The sequence below is a fragment of the Amblyomma americanum genome, chromosome 3 (genome assembly GCF_052857255.1).
Source record: "Amblyomma americanum isolate KBUSLIRL-KWMA chromosome 3, ASM5285725v1, whole genome shotgun sequence".
Lineage (NCBI taxonomy): Eukaryota > Metazoa > Arthropoda > Arachnida > Ixodida > Ixodidae > Amblyomma > Amblyomma americanum.
In genome coordinates, this window is record NC_135499.1 from 153,066,403 (window position 1) to 153,086,033 (window position 19,631).

The 19,631-nt window shown below is 44.2% G+C and overlaps 1 protein-coding gene across 2 annotated transcripts; it reads left to right on the forward strand.

Annotated features, from left to right (window-relative positions):
* Positions 1–453: 453 nt before the first annotated feature.
* On the forward strand, positions 454–18,482 carry LOC144123398 (uncharacterized). 2 transcript variants are annotated; one of them, XM_077656237.1, is made up of 9 exons: positions 454–534; positions 5,339–5,394; positions 7,070–7,150; positions 8,191–8,319; positions 9,135–9,159; positions 10,517–10,647; positions 16,381–16,428; positions 17,108–17,136; positions 18,215–18,482. In XM_077656237.1, exons 2-9 carry the CDS (start codon positions 5,340–5,342, stop codon positions 18,296–18,298), a joined length of 582 nt encoding a protein of 193 aa, XP_077512363.1. In that variant the 5' UTR covers positions 454–534; position 5,339; the 3' UTR covers positions 18,299–18,482. The 2 variants fall into 2 exon arrangements, 1 of the variants encoding a protein (XP_077512363.1); XR_013313081.1 differs by lacking the exon at positions 18,215–18,482 and having other exon boundaries at positions 16,381–16,510; positions 17,108–17,138.
* Positions 18,483–19,631: the final 1,149 nt, after the last annotated feature.

Genomic DNA, 19,631 nt, shown 5'->3' on the forward strand with positions numbered 1-19,631 from the left:
AACTGTACCACATATGGTCATACATGGCTAACGTGGCTGGTCTGAAGGTCGTTAAAGGTCATTCTCCGGCCAACGCGACGACTACTTTACCTAGCGTAGTGAATATTTTCGCTTCAAAAAAAGGGGAAGGGGGGGGGGGGAGAAGACCGTTTTATTGTTTCGATTCCGCAGACAGTAGCCCATACCGGCTACAGGCGACAGCAGAAAACAGCAAGAAAAAAAAGTGAGCTCGTCAAATCAAAACCTTGAGTGAATCCACTGGGCCTCCACATGACTTTCTTTTCTTCGCTGCGTATATAGATGTAGTGATACGTCACACACACAAATCGCGAGAAGCGAGAATACCAATATATAAGTAAAAGGGGCTGAACGCGGCTGGGTGTTGGAGTTAAGCGTTAAATTAAAGGCAAAGCTGGGGCATAAGTGAGCCGAAGGCGACGATCTTGTTCTCGCTCGTGCCAGCGAAAGCGCGAGGCACGTTCAGAAGAAGACCGGTGCTCCAGGTCCACCGCCCGCCCGTTGTCCTTCAGAAAGGTGAGCGCTCCAGGCGTAGGTTTTGCCTATGTGCTCAATGTGTCTGGCTTCAAGGTCAATTTAAGGTCACACGCAGCTGTACATAAGCTCCGTAGTCAGCGTTCGGCTGCTGAGCACGAAATAGCACGGCCGCATAATTCGGCCGCGGCGCCCTCACGCCGGTGGAGGCGAAATGCCAAGACGCCCGTGAGGTGCACGATATCAGTGCGCGTCAAAGGGCCCCAGGTGGTAGAAATTAACCCGGAACCGTCCGCTACTGTGCCGCTTCCTCTGCTTTCTTTCACTTAGTACTTTCCTCACTACGCGGGTATTCACTGAGAGTGGGACAATTACTGCGCCTTTCCTTTTCTGATAGGGCATTTGATGATTGGCTATTTATTTACTTATTTTATTTCTTTACAATACCGCTAGCCCAAAGGTAAGGCCGCGTGGCAGGGTGGGGCTGGCATCACTAAATATAGAAATATGAAGTAAAACACTGAATGGGAAAGAAAGGGCACGGTACATGTAATGGCAAGCACAAAATGAAAACAGTGCATTAAAAATAATAAATGAAAAGGAAAGGAGTTCATATTCTATGTTCAATGAACGTCTGAAATTCATCCACATCGTTCAATTATACTCACATACTATCAAGGCCATTCCAATCGATTACAGAACGAGGAAAGAATGAATATTTTTTTTTGTTTGGAAAGGAAGCAAAGTAAACGAATTTCTGCGTCTTGAAGCGTAACCAGAAGGAAATTTTACATACTCATGAGTGTTGCTCTTCAATTTGCCTTTCACGACTTCAAACAGAGAACGTAAGCGCGCAATCTTATTCCTCTCTGATAGCACCCTCAAGCCAGCTCTATCGCGGAGTTTATAGTAACGGACGTAATGCCATATTGATTGAAGATAAATCTCAATGCTTTCTTTTGCACTCTTTCCATTTTATTGACAACAGAAGTAAATGGGTCCCATATTATACTTTCGTATTCTAGAAAACGTAAAACGAAAGTCTTAAACGCTAGAAGCTTAACATCCTTTGATGAGTTACGAAAACATCGCTTCAAATAATACAATTTTATCGTGGCGTTATTTGTAATGTGGGTAATACGATGATCCAAACGCAGAACATGAGATATGTGAAGACCTAGATAATTTTACTCTGAAACTCGAAGAAGTTCGTAAACGGATTTCTGCGTCTTGCAGCGTAACCAGAAGAAAATTTCAGATACTCATGAGTGTTGCTATATTTGGTGTCTTCTTATTTGTAATGGTTAGAACAACACTTTAAGCATAATTCACACACACACATCTGCCATGTAATACACCAATTCATTAGTCTATCAAGATCAACATTCAGCTTAACTTGATCATCACGTGAATTTATAACAGTACAGGACACACTCGTCGGCGTACAACCGGAGTTTTGTGTTACAACCATCCACAATGTCATTTATATAAAGCAAGAAAGTAAGGGTGCCAGTATATGAAACCTGGGGTACGCCTGACACAGCCGGAAAAAATTTCGAAGCAAGTTCTCTGTGCTTGACGGGGGTGCGCCCCTCTGTCAAGCCAGTCATAGGCTTTTTGGGTGCACCCCTAACATCCCCGATATTGAAATAAAGGTATTTGTATTGTATTGTATTGTATTGTATTGTATTGTATTGTAATCAACATGTTGGCGCCGGGACGTCAGGTATGCTTGAAGCCAGTTACAAAGCAGATTATTTTTAAGCATGCTATGAAGCTTAATTAGCCGTTTGGAGTGGGAAGTCTTGTCGAATGCTTTGGCTAAGTCCAAGAACAGTGCGTCTATTTGACTTCGGTTATTTATAGCTAAAGCAAAATTGTGGATTGCTTCAAGTTGAGTGACGGTTGAAAACCCTTCCTAAAACCATGCTGAGCGGATGAAAAAATAGAAGGAGTATCAAAAAATACGGTAATGTTTTTCGCGGATGATATGCTCCAGTAAATTACAGCAGGAACAGGTTAGGGCTATTGGCCGATAATTTTAAACGAGTTGTTTGTTTCCATTTTTATATAACGGCTTTATTTTGGACAATTTTCAGTCATCCGGCAACGTACCTGACGACAGGGAAGCATTGAAGATAACTGCCAGACATTTAGACGACCATTCTGCTTACCTTTTCAAAAAGGCATTAGGTATCTCATCTGGACCAGGAGATTTTCTCTCGTCTAAATTCAATAAAAAGTTAAACACGCCTGGTTCAGTTATTTGCAAATCATCGATGGCAGGCAGGCTTTCAAATTTAGCAAAATGAGGTGTGCATGAGTTATCGCATGTGCATATCGATTTGAAATGTTCGTTGAATGCATGTGAGATTCAGATTCGTCAGAAGTTAAGCTATCGTTTATCATGAAGGTGTCGGCACGAGATGTATTTGGCTATATAAACCGCCAAATCTGAGCAGGTGATTGTTTTAGTAGTCTAATCAAGCGAAGATTGTAAAAATTGTTCCGTTCTTGATGAATTTTATCTTCTGGCTTCGAGGACAAAATCCTGATTTCGTCGCATAGGCTTTGAGTGTTGCGTTTCTTCTTTGGTTTTTTAAGACGATTAACTTAACATCTCTCATGATCCGTGGATGAGACATATTAGTTTTCCTAAGTTTAAAGGGAAGAAAGAGATGAATACAAGCATGCACAGTGTTCGCGAACTTCACCCACATCGCGTTCATATCATCGCAGTCATTACTAGAGCTTTTAAGTGCACCAAACGCTATTTCTAATCTCTCTATAATGCTAACATCATCGGCACGAGAAAAATCCGGAACGCGAATTACCTTAGTCAATTGTGTTTGTGTGATGGAATTAAACCGAACTAAGACCGCTCTATGATCTGAAATGCCATCAACAACTTCGCACTGGATTTCACCAGGGATGTTGCTACGTACAAAGACAAGGTCTAGAACAGTCATACTGGTACCTTGAATACGAGAGTAATATTGACCAACTTATTTAAATCGAAGCAAAACGCATTGCCTATGACCTCTTCGTTATTAGCGACCACACAACTATCAGCTGAAAATGAAGACCAATCAATACCTGGAAGATTCAAATCGCCACAAAAAACAACCTCGGTATTCACGTTCGTACTGTTCATAATGTAGGTTTTCAAATGCTGCAGCACTTCTAAATCCGAACTTGGTGGCCTATAGACAACGCCAACCATTACAGAGTGTTGATCACAGAACGTCTTGCAGAACAAGCCTTCAAGGCTGGTCGTATCATTCATGCGCACAACTTTAAGCACTGTACTGTGTCGTAAAGCGTTTCCAGGCTTTCGTCTGCTGGCTCCTCGAGGCTGTGAATTATGATATTGTTTCGACGGCTACGGCTCAAAAAGTTCGTCAGCTTTATCTGCGATGGTGGCAACATTCCTTTCAATTCCTTGGGCTAAAGTATCCACAGCCGCGACTTTCTTCTGAGTAGCCAGAAAGGCAATGAAGGAAGACTCGAGAGAATCGAGCCTGGTTTGACAGTGTGATAACATGTCTGTGAGGGAAGCTTGTGTTACAGCAAATTCGTTAATACGGCGAATGATTTCTTTCCGGCCTTCAAGGACGTTCAGAAGAAGGTCGTGGTCGTTTATTGCTATATCGGCTGTTTTACTATCCGAGTTTCCATTGTGAACCTAATAATGATTAGGGCCTGGATTTTTCTCTATGTCGCCGCACTGAAGTAGTAGGTCGACCAAAACGAATACATATAGCTCAAAAAATACTTTTCAACCTGTGTGGGCACGACAGCAGTACAAGACAAACGTCATTACTTCGATAACATTTAGCATTGGTGAAATAACTAACCTGCACGGGAAGAAACGGGTGCCTGTTAAGCATGGTTGCAGGCCTGCTGCCGTCTTGCACACTAGGAAATGAAGGCGTGGTGACTGTCTCACTTCTCGGTGGACACCTCAACCGCGCTGTAACGGAATGAAGGTGAGAGTGAAAGAAGAAAGGAAGAAAGAGGTGCCTTAGTGTAGGGCTCCGGAATAAGTTCGACCACCTGGGGATCATTAACGTGCACCGACACTGCACAGCACACGGGCGCCTTTGCGTTCCGCCTCCATCGAAACGCGGCCGCCGCGGTCGGGTTCGAACCCTGGTACTCCGGCTCACTAGCCACCGCGACGGGGTATTGAAAATTTGCATTTGCATTTCTTGCACTCAGATGCTTTGCGAGCAAGCGAACTGGAGGCACACTCAATGTGCTCGGACCACTGATTCGCCATAATAAACACCAAACCGTAAAATCCACAGTCATGCATGGTGCCAAGCGGAAACCTGTGTGCACTGAAAGTAAATGTGTGGAAGACGAGAACGATCCTCCTGCGAGGTATCAGCAGATAACAGCAGTGTTTTCTCGCTAAAGGATTTCTAATCCCCACGCCACTACCTCCCAGCTAATTGTATGACCTCACTGCAGTTGCTCCAGTACTATAAGTCGTTTTTATAAAGTGCTTGCGCACAATCAATCAGAAGTCCTTTTTTTTTTGTTACAGGCAGCACTGCTTGTGAATAAGAACACTTCAAGTTCTTTAAATCCTGCTATTTGTTTTTTTTTTTGTTTCCCAAACACCGTTTCTGTTTAGTATGTCATCGCACTGGTGATGAAAATACATGGTCCCATCACATTCATACGTATCACGTGTCTCGTACATTTATATGAAGAGAAAAATGTGTGCGACCTTGTTATGAGCGATTGAGCTGTCTATAGTCAAACAGTCGAAGCGACTCAACTTATCCCGTACATAGCAGCGTCACGCTTCACCCTGGCGGTGTTGTTGTTTGCGCAGAATGGCTTGGAACCCAAATGCGTTGCTCGATCCCGTCAAAAAGAAGGAAGACCAGAGTAAGCAGCAAATTCCATCTTCTCTCTCTCTCTTTTCTTGCCCTGCAGCTCCGATGCGATTTAGACGCGCTGCAACAGCCTGCGCGCTTCATGCCTTAAGCTGGACGTAACGGCATACACAAGTGTTCGACATACTCTAACGACTTCAGACATGGCGCAACACAGCAGAGAGTTATACCATAGCGCGGTCTGCGTTCGGCTACCGTGTTCTGCTTGTGCCTGTCGAGAAAGTCAAAAGAAAATTTCTCGTCATAGCAATTTACTTTAGCAGTATTTTTTAATCATGAACTTGTTGTAACAACAATCATTTTTGTAGTAACAGCAGAATTTCCTTTTTGTTTAGCTGGCGATTGTCGTAGAGACAGACATACAGCAGAATCACAACAGGAAATCTGTCGTTACGACAAAATGGGGAAATATTTAGTCGTGTTTTGAGTATGATTTTTGTCGTTTTTTTTTTTCACTTGGAGGTGGGGGTGGGGGTGGTACTGTGTTTGCACAGTGGAAGGTATATGCGCCCTCAACTTCCCAATAATTTTTTTTCTCCGAGGCGCGCGTGCGAAGATGGTTTCTGGCGGAAGTGGATCACGGTTCGCGCTGTGCTAAAACTCCCAAAATTTGACCACCTATCCCCTCCATGCAATTCCACTCTTTGTCCTGTGAAGCGTGCTTTCCCACGAAGTGAAAAGCTCAAAGAAAAAGCCACTTCGCTTCGAAAAATGCGCTGCGTTCATCTTTATGATGTGCTCACCGGAGAGGTTTGTAAAACGCAGATGAGCGCCCGTTGCTGGAGTAAAATAACCGACAGACGGTTACGATAGTCGCTAATTCGAAATTTGAGCGCAGCTCTTAACATGCCACATGCCACCGCTGACAGGTGGCGTTTCGCTCTTCTACCACCTGCCACCCGTCATCTGCGAGGCGGCAGGGTGACCTGTGATCTGTCAGGTGGCGTACTGCGACGACTGCGGTGCGGGCGGAAGCCAAGAACGGGACGCTCAAGAGCTGTGCTCTGAAATAGAGCTTGAGATCTCGCTCACGGCTAAAGTAACCACCCGACTCTTCTTGCACGCCCTCCTCCAATATTAAGAGGAGGAGAGGGTACTCGCGTGGAAAGCAACGAACTGCGTGCTTCCAGTACTAATAAAAATCTAGGCGTTGCGCAGTAAAGCAACGAACTGCGTGCTTCCAGTACTAATAAAAATCTAGGCGTTGTACTGCTCTTTCGACGCGACAGGAACTGCTACCAAAATGACTCTAAGTTATAAAATTCTGCGAAAATTTTCGCTGCAAAAAAAAAAATGGCGGTGGTTAAGCTCTGGTTAAACCTGGAGTGATGCGATATCTACAGCTGGCCATTGCAAAGTCAGTCTTTCGCCTCTCCGTTTCGCTGGGCGTTCCTCCTCCATTCATGCCACTTGACACGGCGCATGCGCACAGCTGTTGCAGCTAGGATTCGCCGGCGCGCCGCGCCGCCGGCAGCAGCAGCTGCTCCGCACCACGCGGCTGGTCACGCGCCACCGCCACGCTGAAGGCTCGAAATGCTACCGTAATGTAGCTATCGTTTTAAAAAGTTCTTTCTTCTATAACTGGGTTTGGATCTTGTCTCGCGCACTGTACTTTCACTTTGGAGAAGGCAACAACCCAACGGTATCGTCACCTTTTGTCCTCGCAGATGCGGACAAGCCCAAGCAAGCGCCCTCGAATCCAGCGGCTCCTGCACCACCGTCCGTGCCTGAGGTCTTCGAATCTCCAGGCAAGATGATACGTCCGAAATATACCTTCTGACTGCAAAGGGACAACCACTGGAGGATGGCGAGCTAGCAGTGACATGCATGGTTATAGAAATTTTCCTTATGGGTCCCGGAACCCGCCTTTGAACTTGAAGGTTTGTCGGATGGAGCGGAGTACATATACCGCGCGCCGCCGGCATTATATCAGCCATACGCAGCGCTTAGTGCTCACAAGTGGAGAGCGAAAGCTAAGGTTTCTTACTTTCTCTCAGTTCCTTTTTAGTGTCATGACTAAATAGCTAACGCCCTACAAATGCTTTGGCACACCGGGGTTTTTTTTCTCTTCTGAATACGCCTATACAAAAAGGGAAAGATGTATTTCAATGTGAGAAAATGCGGAAAGGTTGGCCCGAGGGTCATGGCATGTCTCCGCCTTGAACACAGGTGCAGATACATGCAACGAGGACAGTTATTTGATTCAGTTGGTACGACGTTCGTTTGTGCCTAGAGAGACGCACATTTATTGTCAGCGTGTTTTTACAGCACTCTGCATTGTCTTTTCTGCTCGTGTTAACGGTCTGAAACGAACTCGCATAAGCTAGCAGGCGGCCGCGTGGCATCCCCACTGTGAACTTTCCCACTCCTCCTTCCTTTTTTGAAGCGATGTTTATTGTCTCAGGGCATAAAAACTATGAAGTGAGAGATGAGTAAGATGGTTAAATAAACGAAAAATCCTTCCGTTCGGAGGCGCCATGAATGGGTTACAAATCGGGAAAACAATTATATAAAAATGCCGTCGTGCTTAAATTAAAGGTATGTTCTTGTCGCTGCTGGAGCATTTCTCCTGGTCAGACTCGCGAATATCGACGGCTCAAGCCGCTCACACCCCAGATGTGCTGCTTTTTTTTTTTCTTTTGGGAAGGAATCTGCGCGTCCCACGCGTTGTTTATAGCACAGCCAGCTCTATATCCACTGCGTCAAAGAACCAGGGGGATAAGTGCCCTGTGTCGACGCATATGGTATGTCGCTCGCATGTCTGTTCCTCCTCCTCGCCGTGGCGCAGAGGGTTTCGGCTCACGCGTGCCGCCGCCCCCCGGAGGAGGCTCGACCTGGGACCCGACCAAGCAGCCCCGGCGGCCCAGCATCGCTGTCTTCAAGCCGGAGGCCTTCGAAGAGGCCATCGCCGGATTCAGTGAGTTCGCTTGGTGGAGAATCGACGTACTAACGCTTACTCGCAAGTGTCACTACAGTAGCTATAGTGCCAACCGACGCACGAGCTGCGCCTTTCGAGCCAATTAAAAAAAAACGCTACACGGGCTTTTGACATATTGAGTGCCTCAGTGAGTTGAACAGTACATGATCACCAAGTCTGTCGCGGCCAAGCTTCACTGCTCTACGCAATCACTGGCAATCAGCTTCAAACAAAAGCCCACTCAAGCGTGCGCTCTGACGGCACGGTTCTCGGTCCGCATCAGTGACGTCATAGGCACCGTAGTGACATCACACTTGCCATAACAGTGTGCAGAGTGCACAGTGACGGGTAGTGAGAAACTGCGGGAGGAACCATTCATACCACCAATCATGCCACCAATCATACCATTCATACCGCGCAATACCATCGCTTCCGCAAGTTGTACCGCCAGGACGTATAGAGCTTTCGTTTGCTGCATAAACTTACAGCAATGCGCTATATACGCCTCGCGTACGAATATCAATGTCAAAGATGTAGCGTACACAATATGTGATGCATTAGTCTCAAGTGCGCCGTCTCCGCGTTGACGTATACGTTGACGTATACGTATACTGTTACCGTCGAATATACCGCCGCACAGTTCAGGACATTTGAAAGCCAAGACGCAGGCCGCGACTTTGCATGGTTTGCTCTTCGAGGGAATTGCCGTGAATAATATGCAGGGCACTGCTACCGGATACAGCTCTTTCCACAAAGCTACGGAGCATAGCCGACCGGCTAATTATGTCTTCTCATGACGCCTATTTTTTTTTCAGAGGCCAAGAAGCCGCAACGCCGTGTGTAAGTGTTGCCATATTCGCCACATTGAGATGCGTATGGCGGCAGACTTGCATTGAATCAGCACGTGACAACGTGTGAACCTCGACAACTTCTGTCCTAAATTCTGTAATAGGCTTATATTGTGTACTATATATTTTTTCTAGTGCACAAAGCTTCCACGCACTGCCGCCAGGTGTATTATAAGATAAAAGTTACCACTGCATTTAAGACTCGAGCTAGAATTCATAACAAAGTGTTATGACAAGCAACCATTATTACTATATATACGGTCATACATTCACTGCTAGACATTGGCTCATCAAATATAAACATCACAAGGTTCAGGAGAAGCGATGAGGAGTATCGATTCGACTGCTTCTTTAAATACTTTCTAGTTTCTTAATAAAGGTACAGCTCACAAGACGCCAAGACGCCTGTAAGAAACAGATAGCTATAACTTCAAACATTGTGCCAGTCGACAAGCGCATCTTTAACACTATGCGAGCTAGTGCAACACAGAGTTCAAAGTCACGTTTGGACTAAGCCATGTTTTTTTAATTCATTGCTGTGCGTCGTGAAAACTTCAACATTTGAAGAATTAATTTTTACAGCTTGGTAAAATTCTCAAATATGATCAGAAAAACGAACCAACTGTTAACGTTGGCAAAACAGAAAAAAAAGCTCGAAAGAAATTCATTTATTTTGCGAGTTTACGCAGAGCCCTCTATAGTACTTTCTCGTGTTAGCACTAGCACGAAAAAAAAAAGGGGGGGGGGGAGAATTGCCAGCTCTTGCAGAGTGAATCAAAACAACGAATCAGCATAATAATAATAATAATTGGTTTTTTGGGGAAAGGAAATGGCGCCGTATCTGTCTCATATATCGTTGGACACCTGAACCGCGCCGTAAGGGAAGGGATAAGAGAGGGAGTGAAAGAAAAAAGGAAGAATTAGGTGCCGTAGTGGAGGGCTCCGGAATAATTTCGACCACCTGGGGATCTTTAACGTGCACTGACATCGCACAGCACACGGGCGCCTTAGCGTTTTGCCTCCATAAAAACGCAGCCGCCGCGGTCGGGTTCGAACCCGGGAACTCCGGATCAGTACGAATCAGCAAGTAAAATGCAGTTTTTGTATGCCTCACGTGATCTCAACCCTGTGTGTGACGTCATTGCGCTATGACGTCGCTCTGGAGTTTGGGCTGCTGAAGCGCTAACTCCACAGGAAAGAAGTACAATTTTAAATTGCTCATCGCGCGTAAGCGAATTGCGCGTGGGAATCCATGTTTATTGATGCTTTATGCTCAAAGCGAAAGGCAGAACACGTTAAAATGTGGTTCTCCACCATTTCAACTTTTTTCTGCGTGAATGCGTGCGCAGCCACTTTGACGTGACGCCCGGCGAGCTGGGCATGAACCCCCCGTCCATCGCATGGTTCGTCTGCCTCACCTTCACCATGTTCTCGCTCACGCTGGCCGTTCTCTTCGTCGCCTACTATGTCAACAGGCCCGGTGAGTGAGCGGACTCTCGTCAATGCTATTTACGCTGTCACGGCAGGCGTCCTTTAGCGTAATTAAGGACACGCCCCCAGTTGAGTGCCTTGATCACCGGTCCCCCATCGAAGGATAAGAGCAGTCCGAAAGCAGCACGAAAGAGACTCGTTACCGATGCGGATTACAAACACACTGGCGAATGGTCAAAGTGGGATTAAAGGGGCACTGCGGATAACTCCAATCCCATTATTATCAGTAAGAAGTGATACTGTAGACATTTTCCGGGTAGTGTTACAACCCTGCTGGCGACACGACGTTTGACCGTCCGTTGACCCTACAAAAAAAGGATGCCTGGCTGTGAAAGTACCTGTGGAGATATTCCCGCGCTCTTCAAGGGGAGGGGGGTCGAGTCTCTCTAATACTAACTGTGCCTCGCGATTAATTCCTCCATCTTTTGTCACTGAAAAGTGCATTTTAGTGGATAACTTCGCCGTTGCTTGAACGAATTCGTATTTATATAGCCAGATCACGATCGGATGACTGGGCAGACCGCTTATGACGATAGTACTGCGGCTTTTTCTTTTCTTGCCCTCGTTTTATTCAGTTTTGCGCTTTCCAGCCGCATATAAAGAAACCGCAATAGAGTACAACATTTCAGAGTGTTGCTTTTCCAAAACAATTTACGAAGCTTTCCGGACAGCACCGAAACGTGCCGAGGACGTCGTTAAAGGTTCCAAACGTCCTGATCTCAAATAGAATGCCCAGAGTACATTTTGAGCGTACCTTGACAAAACGTCCTCATAAGGCTATTTTTAGTTCGTACGTTTCTGGACGACGCGAGGATTAAAATTTATCAAAGGTTATTAAACGTCCTATTGCAGGACAGTATTCGGGAAAAGAACTGAAATAACGCTATAGATTTACTGAACGCACGCGATTCTCTGTGAGTAAAAACTGCAGGTTTAATTAGAAGAAATCTGTGCGCAATATAGTGGTACAAATAAAACCATGCTGACCCTAGAAATGTTACCACTTGATGATTTATCTTGAAACTGCTGTTTCTATGTTACGCATGTTTCTGATGGGGTTGGACTTGAGTGATATTTGTGCCATAGCACAAGCACTGTCTCAGTGACTTTGCCATTGAGGTGAGATAAAGCTGTGAGAGGGCCACAGTCGTCGCTATATGAAAAGAGTGCATGAAGAACAACCCGTGGGAACCGACAAAGATATGCATGGCGATTGAACCAGTCTTGCTAAGCGCGCCCAAACTTGTGCGAAATATGTTTTTGACAGCTACCCAGTGCAAGAGACGTTTTTACATCTTTTGTGCTGGGTTCTGGGAAAAATATATTTTCTTTCAGATTTCAGCGTTATTTTAAAAAATCTGCTTCACTGTTCCTGGAAGTGCTGCCCACAATTAAGCAAATAATTAGGGATGGACGAATATTCAACTTCGAATACAAATCGAATATGTTTGATATTCGATTCGTATTCATCATCGAGAAATTGATATTCGAAGATTCCCAATTCGACCGTGGCAAAACCACAAAATCGATGAGCAAATTAAAGTTCCAAGAGAGCAATACAAAGGCCCTGTTGTTACCTTTCTTCTCTGCCGTCTGTCGCGTGGACCGATTGCGTTGCGACGCCGCTAGGCTTGACCTCGTGCGAAATTCCGCACGTTGGCTTTCCCACATATCGCAAGTGCTGCGAACAAGACGGCCGACAACCCGCTTCGAACAATCGCAACGCGAATGCGCTACTTCACTAGCAAAGCTGAAAAAGCCGAGGTATGTGCGAAGCCTCAACCTTTGACCCTTGACGGTGCGCCAGCGGCGGAGGCCTCGCCACACCCACACCCATGGCATTCCTGTCGCCTTCATCTCTCTCCTATCGTGAGGTCCGCCACCTCGTTTTGGTCAGCCATGATATGCGGTCAGCCATGATATGCGTGTTTTTAACATGTGCACTTTGTTATGTGCAGTTTTTATACCACCGACGACTTAGGTCGTTTTTTGTATCACTGTTTGTTTGAGGGACGAGAGTCCCTGCTTGTTATCAGTCCAATAAACTTCTCTTAATAGGCTTGGCCCTCCGATATCGTTGTCACGCCGGCCGTTACGACCACTTTATAAGTGCGCGGGTGGCAGTGCACTATGCAATAGGCAGGATCTTGAAAAGGTCGCTTGCCCTGCTTTAAGCCCTGCAGAGTGCAATAGGCAGGATCTTTAAACGGTCGCTTGCCCTGCTTAAAACCCTGCAGGACTATGCAATAGGCAGGATCTTTAAACGGTCGCTTGCCCTGCTTAAAGCCCTGCAGGACCTGCAGGGCTTTAAGCAGGGCAAGCGACCGTTTCAAGATCCTGCCTATTGCATAGTGCACTGCCACCCGCGCACTTCTAAAGTGGTCGTAACGGCCGGCGTGTCCTGAAGGGCTTTAAGCAGGTCAAGCGACCGTTTAAAGATCCTGCCTATGGCATAGTGTATTGCCACCCGCGCACTTATAAAGTGGTCCAATGAAGTGAAGTCAGGCATCACCATGCCTGACCAGACGGATTTCCGTCGAACTCTTGACTACTTTATAAAGTGGTCGTAGCGGCCGGCGTGTCCTGCAGGGCTTTAAGCAGGGCAAGCGACCGTTCAAAGATCCTGCCTATTGCGTAGTGCATTGCCACCCGCGCACTTCTAAAGTGGGCGTAACGGCCGGCGTGACGACGATATCGGAAGGCCCCTGTCGTTAGGCCAAAAATAGCTTGGCCGCGTAGTTTCGGTTTCTGAGCTTCGCCGCTCGCCCGTGACGGCAGCTGTCGGCCCGCGCATTCGTCGGTAGTCCAATCCCAGCTCCGCGCCGGTTTCGGACGCCGACTGGCGTATCGCTCGCCATTTCTTTTTTTAAAAGCAGTCTCGCATTCCGTCGCCACTGCGGGTCTCCCCCACTCACTCACGTTCGCGTTGTTCTTCCAGCACGCCGAAACTGGGCGCTCGTCATGGCCTAGGTGTTTGCGCGATGGAGCCGCCTCATAATTCTGTACTTGTACCGAATTTCTGCATTTTCGGCAGTTTTACCTTCTGATAAAACTGCCCTTGAACTCTGAATTAATGAGGTTTTACTTGCCATCATGTTATTCTTTGTTGCCAGTCTTGTCATTTTATGTATTTCATTTTACATGACCACATTAGAGTTGGATACTGTTAATTATGCTGTCTAATCAAGTAGTGTACGTTTCTGTGCAAATCATGTTGTTTGTACAGTTCTGAGTCAGTCTAGTTTTGTTTATTTCAGTTGCAAAAAGATGATACACCATTTAAAAAAAAGCCAGCAACATTTACTTCTTTATCATTTTCTGAAATATATATTTTTTTGTACTGAACAGATATTGATATTCAAAGCCATTTTTTCTTCATATTCGTGTTCGATTCAAACTCGAATGCTTCAACAGTCGCACAGCGCTATAAATAATGCATTCTCTGATCCAAACCTCACTTTATGTCCTGAAAACAGACCAAAAAATTATCACGTGATCATAATGTGATGCGGCATTTATCAATCAGCAGTATATGATGTTTACTTTCTTTTCACATTTGCCTTTATTACTCACCTTTTAATTGCCTCTCCCAAATTTCGTACCCCACTAGGGGCGTTACTGCTGTGCACCTACTTTTTCCTTTCCCTCTTACGCACCTATGCTCCGCCCACACAACCCTCCGGATACAACGCCCACGAGACCTTTTACTGCATAAAAGGTCCTCCGGTGCAAGTTTAAGCATATCCTGAAGCCTGAGAATGTATTTTATTTTTATACTGTACGGTTGGTATCTGAAGTGGCGAAGACCCTTGTCAATCCTATTTGTGAGTTTCCTGTGCGTGATGTTGAATAAACTTGATTGGACAACAAGACTGAACAAGGCCTTACTTGGGATCAATGTCCTCAAGATTACATCTTCCGGATGTCCTGAAGATGTATTGTTGTCCAAGGCAATCATTGCACATGGGGAGAGTGGGGCAAAACAAGACACAAATTTTTGGATCCCTGTTTATTCTTTATTTGGCTATCAAAATATAAAAAAAAACAATTATTGATGAATTATTTCCTACCGTCCTGGCACCATGCATGCTATTCTGCCGCTCTCCATGGGGCAAAATGAGCCACCCTTCCAAAATCAAAACATTTCTCATCCTTTCAATGAATGCACATGAAGCTGGCTCCACGGACATCTAGGCAATCATTGAGTGCAACTGAATGACTGTTTTGTTCTATCGTCCGCTAGAATATGTAGTTCTACGCCCGCGCTCTGCGTGTGGCCTGGCTACACAATGTTTTAGATTTTCCATCCTTCGTATCTTAACTTTTTTATGTTTAGTGCCACTCACAGTTGTTGCCCTTTCGCTCAGCCGCAATGAATAGACACGCAATTTGATTTGTAGCGCATGAAAACGAAGTTCTGAATGTGATTGTAGGCTCGAGCGACATGCTCTGTTAAGCATTCCAATACAATACAATACAGCTCCAATGCAGCTTTTAAAGACACGAGACATGGTGTACGATAAGGTCAGGTTTCGAGCCCCAGGCATCTTGTAAGTGACCTATACATATAACTGTTCATGTCTGCCGGACAGAGGGCAAGGCTGAGGTTCACAAAATGTGTTGTAGTTTCTGCCTTTCATATAATTTTCTCAACTGTTATGTGGTCGGCTATTTTTGGGAACACCAAAACTCTTGATGGCACCGGTGCTACTCATACCTCTCTAGAGCTTTCATCATGCTTTCTGCATGTTAGTCTGGATTCAGTGTTTTCCTTTTGTATGTTCCGACCATCCTAGAAAGCAAGAAGAGACGGGTAGTGATTTAAAGCAAGCAATAAAATTAGTTTAGTCCCCACATGTAGCCTCCTGCAAAAAAAATCCTCTCTTAATTACCCGGGCACAAAAATTCTTAAACAAATTAGCATAAAATAAACCAATAACCATTTGTAACAACAAAACATGGCATCTTAGATGGCAGGTTCGATTGAGCTGCACAGTTTTGAAAAATGTAGCATGCAGAATTTCACACCTTTTTGACTGCTTTCTTGTACACCAAGGCTCACTTCGCAATTTTTTTTTTCTGCTTAGAAGCATGCAGACAATCTGGTCAACCTTAAACTCAGTTGTTGTGGGAATGTAGCAAGCCATACTACGTAAATATGAGGTTAACATGATTACTCCTTTAAAAGTTAGCGGGTGCTAAGTAACAAACTCTCATTTTTGCATCCCACCTCTTTTAATGCTTGTTTGAAAACCGCCATCACTGGCAGTGCCAGAAAGTGTATGGCTGAGTCGCCATAGTCATTGATGTTTATTGTTTCTAACCAGTCGCTTTATTTTCTGCATGTGAAATGTGCTCATAATCTCCTTGATAGTTCCTGAGATTTGCTCACTTTAACAGTATACTATTTAACGTGTAAATACATTGATTGTGAAGTCAATAGGTAGAATTAAAATGGCTTAATTATGCCTGCAATTTTTTTTTCACATACATAGCATACCTTTATAATCTTAAAAAAAGTGCTCCATTTTTACTTGGGCAGCATCTTTTCCAGCCCATATTGAAAGAAACATTTCGGCTGTATATATATGAAATGACTGTACCAAAAAATCTAACTCCAATTCGATGAAGATGTATGAAATTTAAATGCAGTGTCTGAAACTATAGAAAAATTTTTGTCCCTCGACCTACTCGCCTCAAAGCAGCAATATTGTTTTAATAGGTTCCTACGTGCCACCTATCACAAATGTCACCAAGAAGACCACCCCACGTAAGCTCCACACTGGCTGATGCATCGGCACTTGTGGACAACTATTGTATAATGTACCAAGTGCACAGTGACTTAGAAACAGGTAACGTGGATGCGCCTCTTTCCTATGGAACAGTCATTGTGCAAAAAGGCAATGCAAGTTAACGCCTTGAAGAGCAATGGCTGATATTGCCATAACTGACTACTGACGGCACTAATATTGGCAAGATTAATTACCTGAAGAACTGCAGAGCAGGATTCAATGAATGTGGCCACAGCCCTTGAAAGTCTAACACTGGTGATGGCAACTCACAGGCACTATAACAGATATACATCCTGTACAGCTCATAATGTAAATTCCAAGAGTTCTTCAGACTGCACAAATGAGCTGCAGTCAATACAGCCATTGGCAGTGAACTTGACATTGTCAGTCAACATTATTAATGTGCTCCCTGTTGCAAGATGCACACACAGAAAAAAAAAAAAAGAAAGGTACCTTGCTTCATTAAATTGTTTATGAAACCCAGTATTTAAGAAAGCTTGCTTCAGTGGAATGGCTTGAAACGCCTTAGTTCCCTGAACTTGATCTAATTATGCTAACAGCAGATTCAGAACTTTCAATACCCACTAATAGGCCATATCTTATTTTAGATGATGCCTGCTCGTTTGCTCTCAACGTTATTTGATTTTTCTTTTGCAGCGATCAAAAATGACAGTGTGCAACAAAAGGCAAGTCCATTCCCATTACCCTTTCAAAGAGAAGCAGGAGTTTTATATTTATCGTGCAAATTTTTTAACTTAATCTTCCCAGTTAGATGTTCTAGGAAAGGGGTCCACAGACAGTTCCGAGGGCCTTGAAAGCATTCTTAAGGCCCTTCAGGCTCTTGACCTTTAGAGAAGCCCCTCTTATGCCTGATGATGAGAGGATCTGATGATGCTTACTCTGCTCGTAAAACTAATACACAACCTGACTCATGCCCGTGTGGGGACTTTAGTGGGTTCCCTTCAAAATGAACCCTATTGAGCTGAATATTTCAGGAACACTTGCTTAATTTCTCACAGATGTAACACAAAAAAAAGAAAAAGATTGGTTAACACAACCTATTCAACTTGAGCAGAATGATTTACATGAACTCTGCCAGCGTCATCTCAAGCAGTGGCCAGTAAGCTTCTCTGACTATTGTATTGTTTAAGATATGAGACTGCAACAAAGAGAACAATTAAAAACATTTGACAGATTCTCTCATACGTGACAAAAGAGCAGTTAGAAAATGAGGCTAGAAAAAAAAAAAGGTGAATATTTCATATGATTTCTGGACAGTCTTTGGAATGCTTAGTAAATATACTCTCTTGCAAACTTCTAATTTCTGCCTATTGCATTATTTCATTTCACTCTTCGTGCATATATGCTTTCATAAAACTTGTTGCATCTGAAGAGGTTTGCATGTTCAATCATGTTCATCTTAAAGCGAGTCTATTTTAAAAATATTTTAAGAGAACTTAAATGTTTGCAGTTGCAATGAGCATAATGAACTAATGATTTAGGATGACGGTCAAGTAATGATTTTTTTAGTACATTCATAAAGAAGCCCAATTCAATTCATAACTAGTTGCATAGCTCACAGTATCTTGTTCTCACAGAATGTTTGCCCCTGGCTCTCAAGGCTTCTGACTAACCACTACTAGTGCCTAAGTCCACACCATAAATTTGGCCAAAGAGTTAAGCTGAAGGCACATTGTAAAGAGCTGTATAAGCATAGGCAACAAAATGTGCCCTTAATGACGAACAAAACTAATTTTATTTCAGGCCCGTATGGATGCTGGTTTTCCTATGGACTACACAAGTGAAGAAAACGGAATAGACATTGACATCCTGTACAAATTAAATTAGCCCCACAGCATCGTCACCCAAACCTTTGCCCACTGTCATAATATAACTTATTATAACAAGCTCAGCTTTAAAATGCACTTCATGAATATTTTTCAGAATAGCATAACAGAGGACATGTGCACTAAATGCAAGCTGCAAGCCAACTTCAAGGGAGGCAATAGCAAGATTTGCCTGGTTTGATTACCTCCATCACAGATTTCCAAGCCATTCACAATCACTTGTACATGCATTATGCTGTATGTTTATACAGTAGAACCACTCTATAGCAAAGTGACTCAGACCTGCAAAAATATTTACTATATTAGTTGTTGTAGATGAAGGCATGGCTCTGAGGATGCTCTATGGTAATTAATTGGCTACTCACTAAGCACAGCATTGGTTTATAAAAGAAGCACTTACAAATACCTTCCATCCTGCTCATACTGTCCCTTTACGAGATAATTATTTATTTTCAGTTATCAAACCTAATGCTATCACATTTTCGATTTTGTTTGTCTTGTACAAATACAATGTGGCTACGAATATAACGAGAGTTTGATTTCAAGTGGAAACTAAAGTTCTGCATGAACACTGCGTCATTCTCCGCAGCCTGAGCGTTGTTTAAAAGGCAATAGTTAAGACACGTGCATGACAAAGTCGAGGCGCAGAGGTACCGCTCACGCAGTGCTGCCGTGCCTCCGTTTCTTGCCACCACTTTCCTGTGCTTCGCACTGCCATGCTGCAAATGTTCGCCCTTTTCTTCCATTCCCTACTCTTCACTCGACTTTTACTGTCTTTACTCTTTCAGCGACCCTTGCTGCCTTCAAAGACTGTTACTTTCTTTTTCTGTGCGTACTGCATGTTTTACCTCGCGGCCTCAAGGACTTCACAAATTGGCTTCTCACAGCGTCAGAGTTTGGTGGTGAAGCTGCCTCAAAGAGCAGTTTTATCCCGTTCAGTATCCCTTTGTGTCCGAGTGTTGGCCTCGTGTGTGCTGCGTTGTTGTCATTCCGTGGGACGTACGTCGCCACAGCCAGACGCTCTTTACTATAGCCGTTTCTTTGAAAAAAAAATAAATATTTACTATAACAAAAAAAAATGCAGTCGTCTATGGAAGGCAAAATGGGACCGCAATTACACTTTACACTATCAGAGTTTACTATAGCGAGGTTCTTATTTTCGTTTTCTAAATAGTTCATCTTTGCATTTGTCACCATTTGTACGTCTTCTATTGTATAACCCTTGATACTTAAAGGACTATAGACACATAAATTTTGGTTGCGTATTTTCTTGTTTGTAATGATGCGTAAGGCATTATTATAAATGGACTACCACCTGGTATTCTCATAGGACC

What these genes read in the sequence shown, in the direction of transcription:
- LOC144123398 (XM_077656237.1), top strand. Translation starts at nt 5,340, where the DNA reads ATGGCTTGGAACCCAAATGCGTTGCTCGATCCCGTCAAAAAGAAGGAA. An exon ending in AGAGGCCATCGCCGGATTCA is followed by an intron (nt 8,320 to 9,134) that starts GTGAGTTCGCTT and finishes TTTTTTTTTCAG; the next exon opens with AGGCCAAGAAGCCGCAACGC. An exon ending in CACCAAGAAGACCACCCCAC is followed by an intron (nt 16,429 to 17,107) that starts GTAAGCTCCACA and finishes TTTCTTTTGCAG; the next exon opens with CGATCAAAAATGACAGTGTG.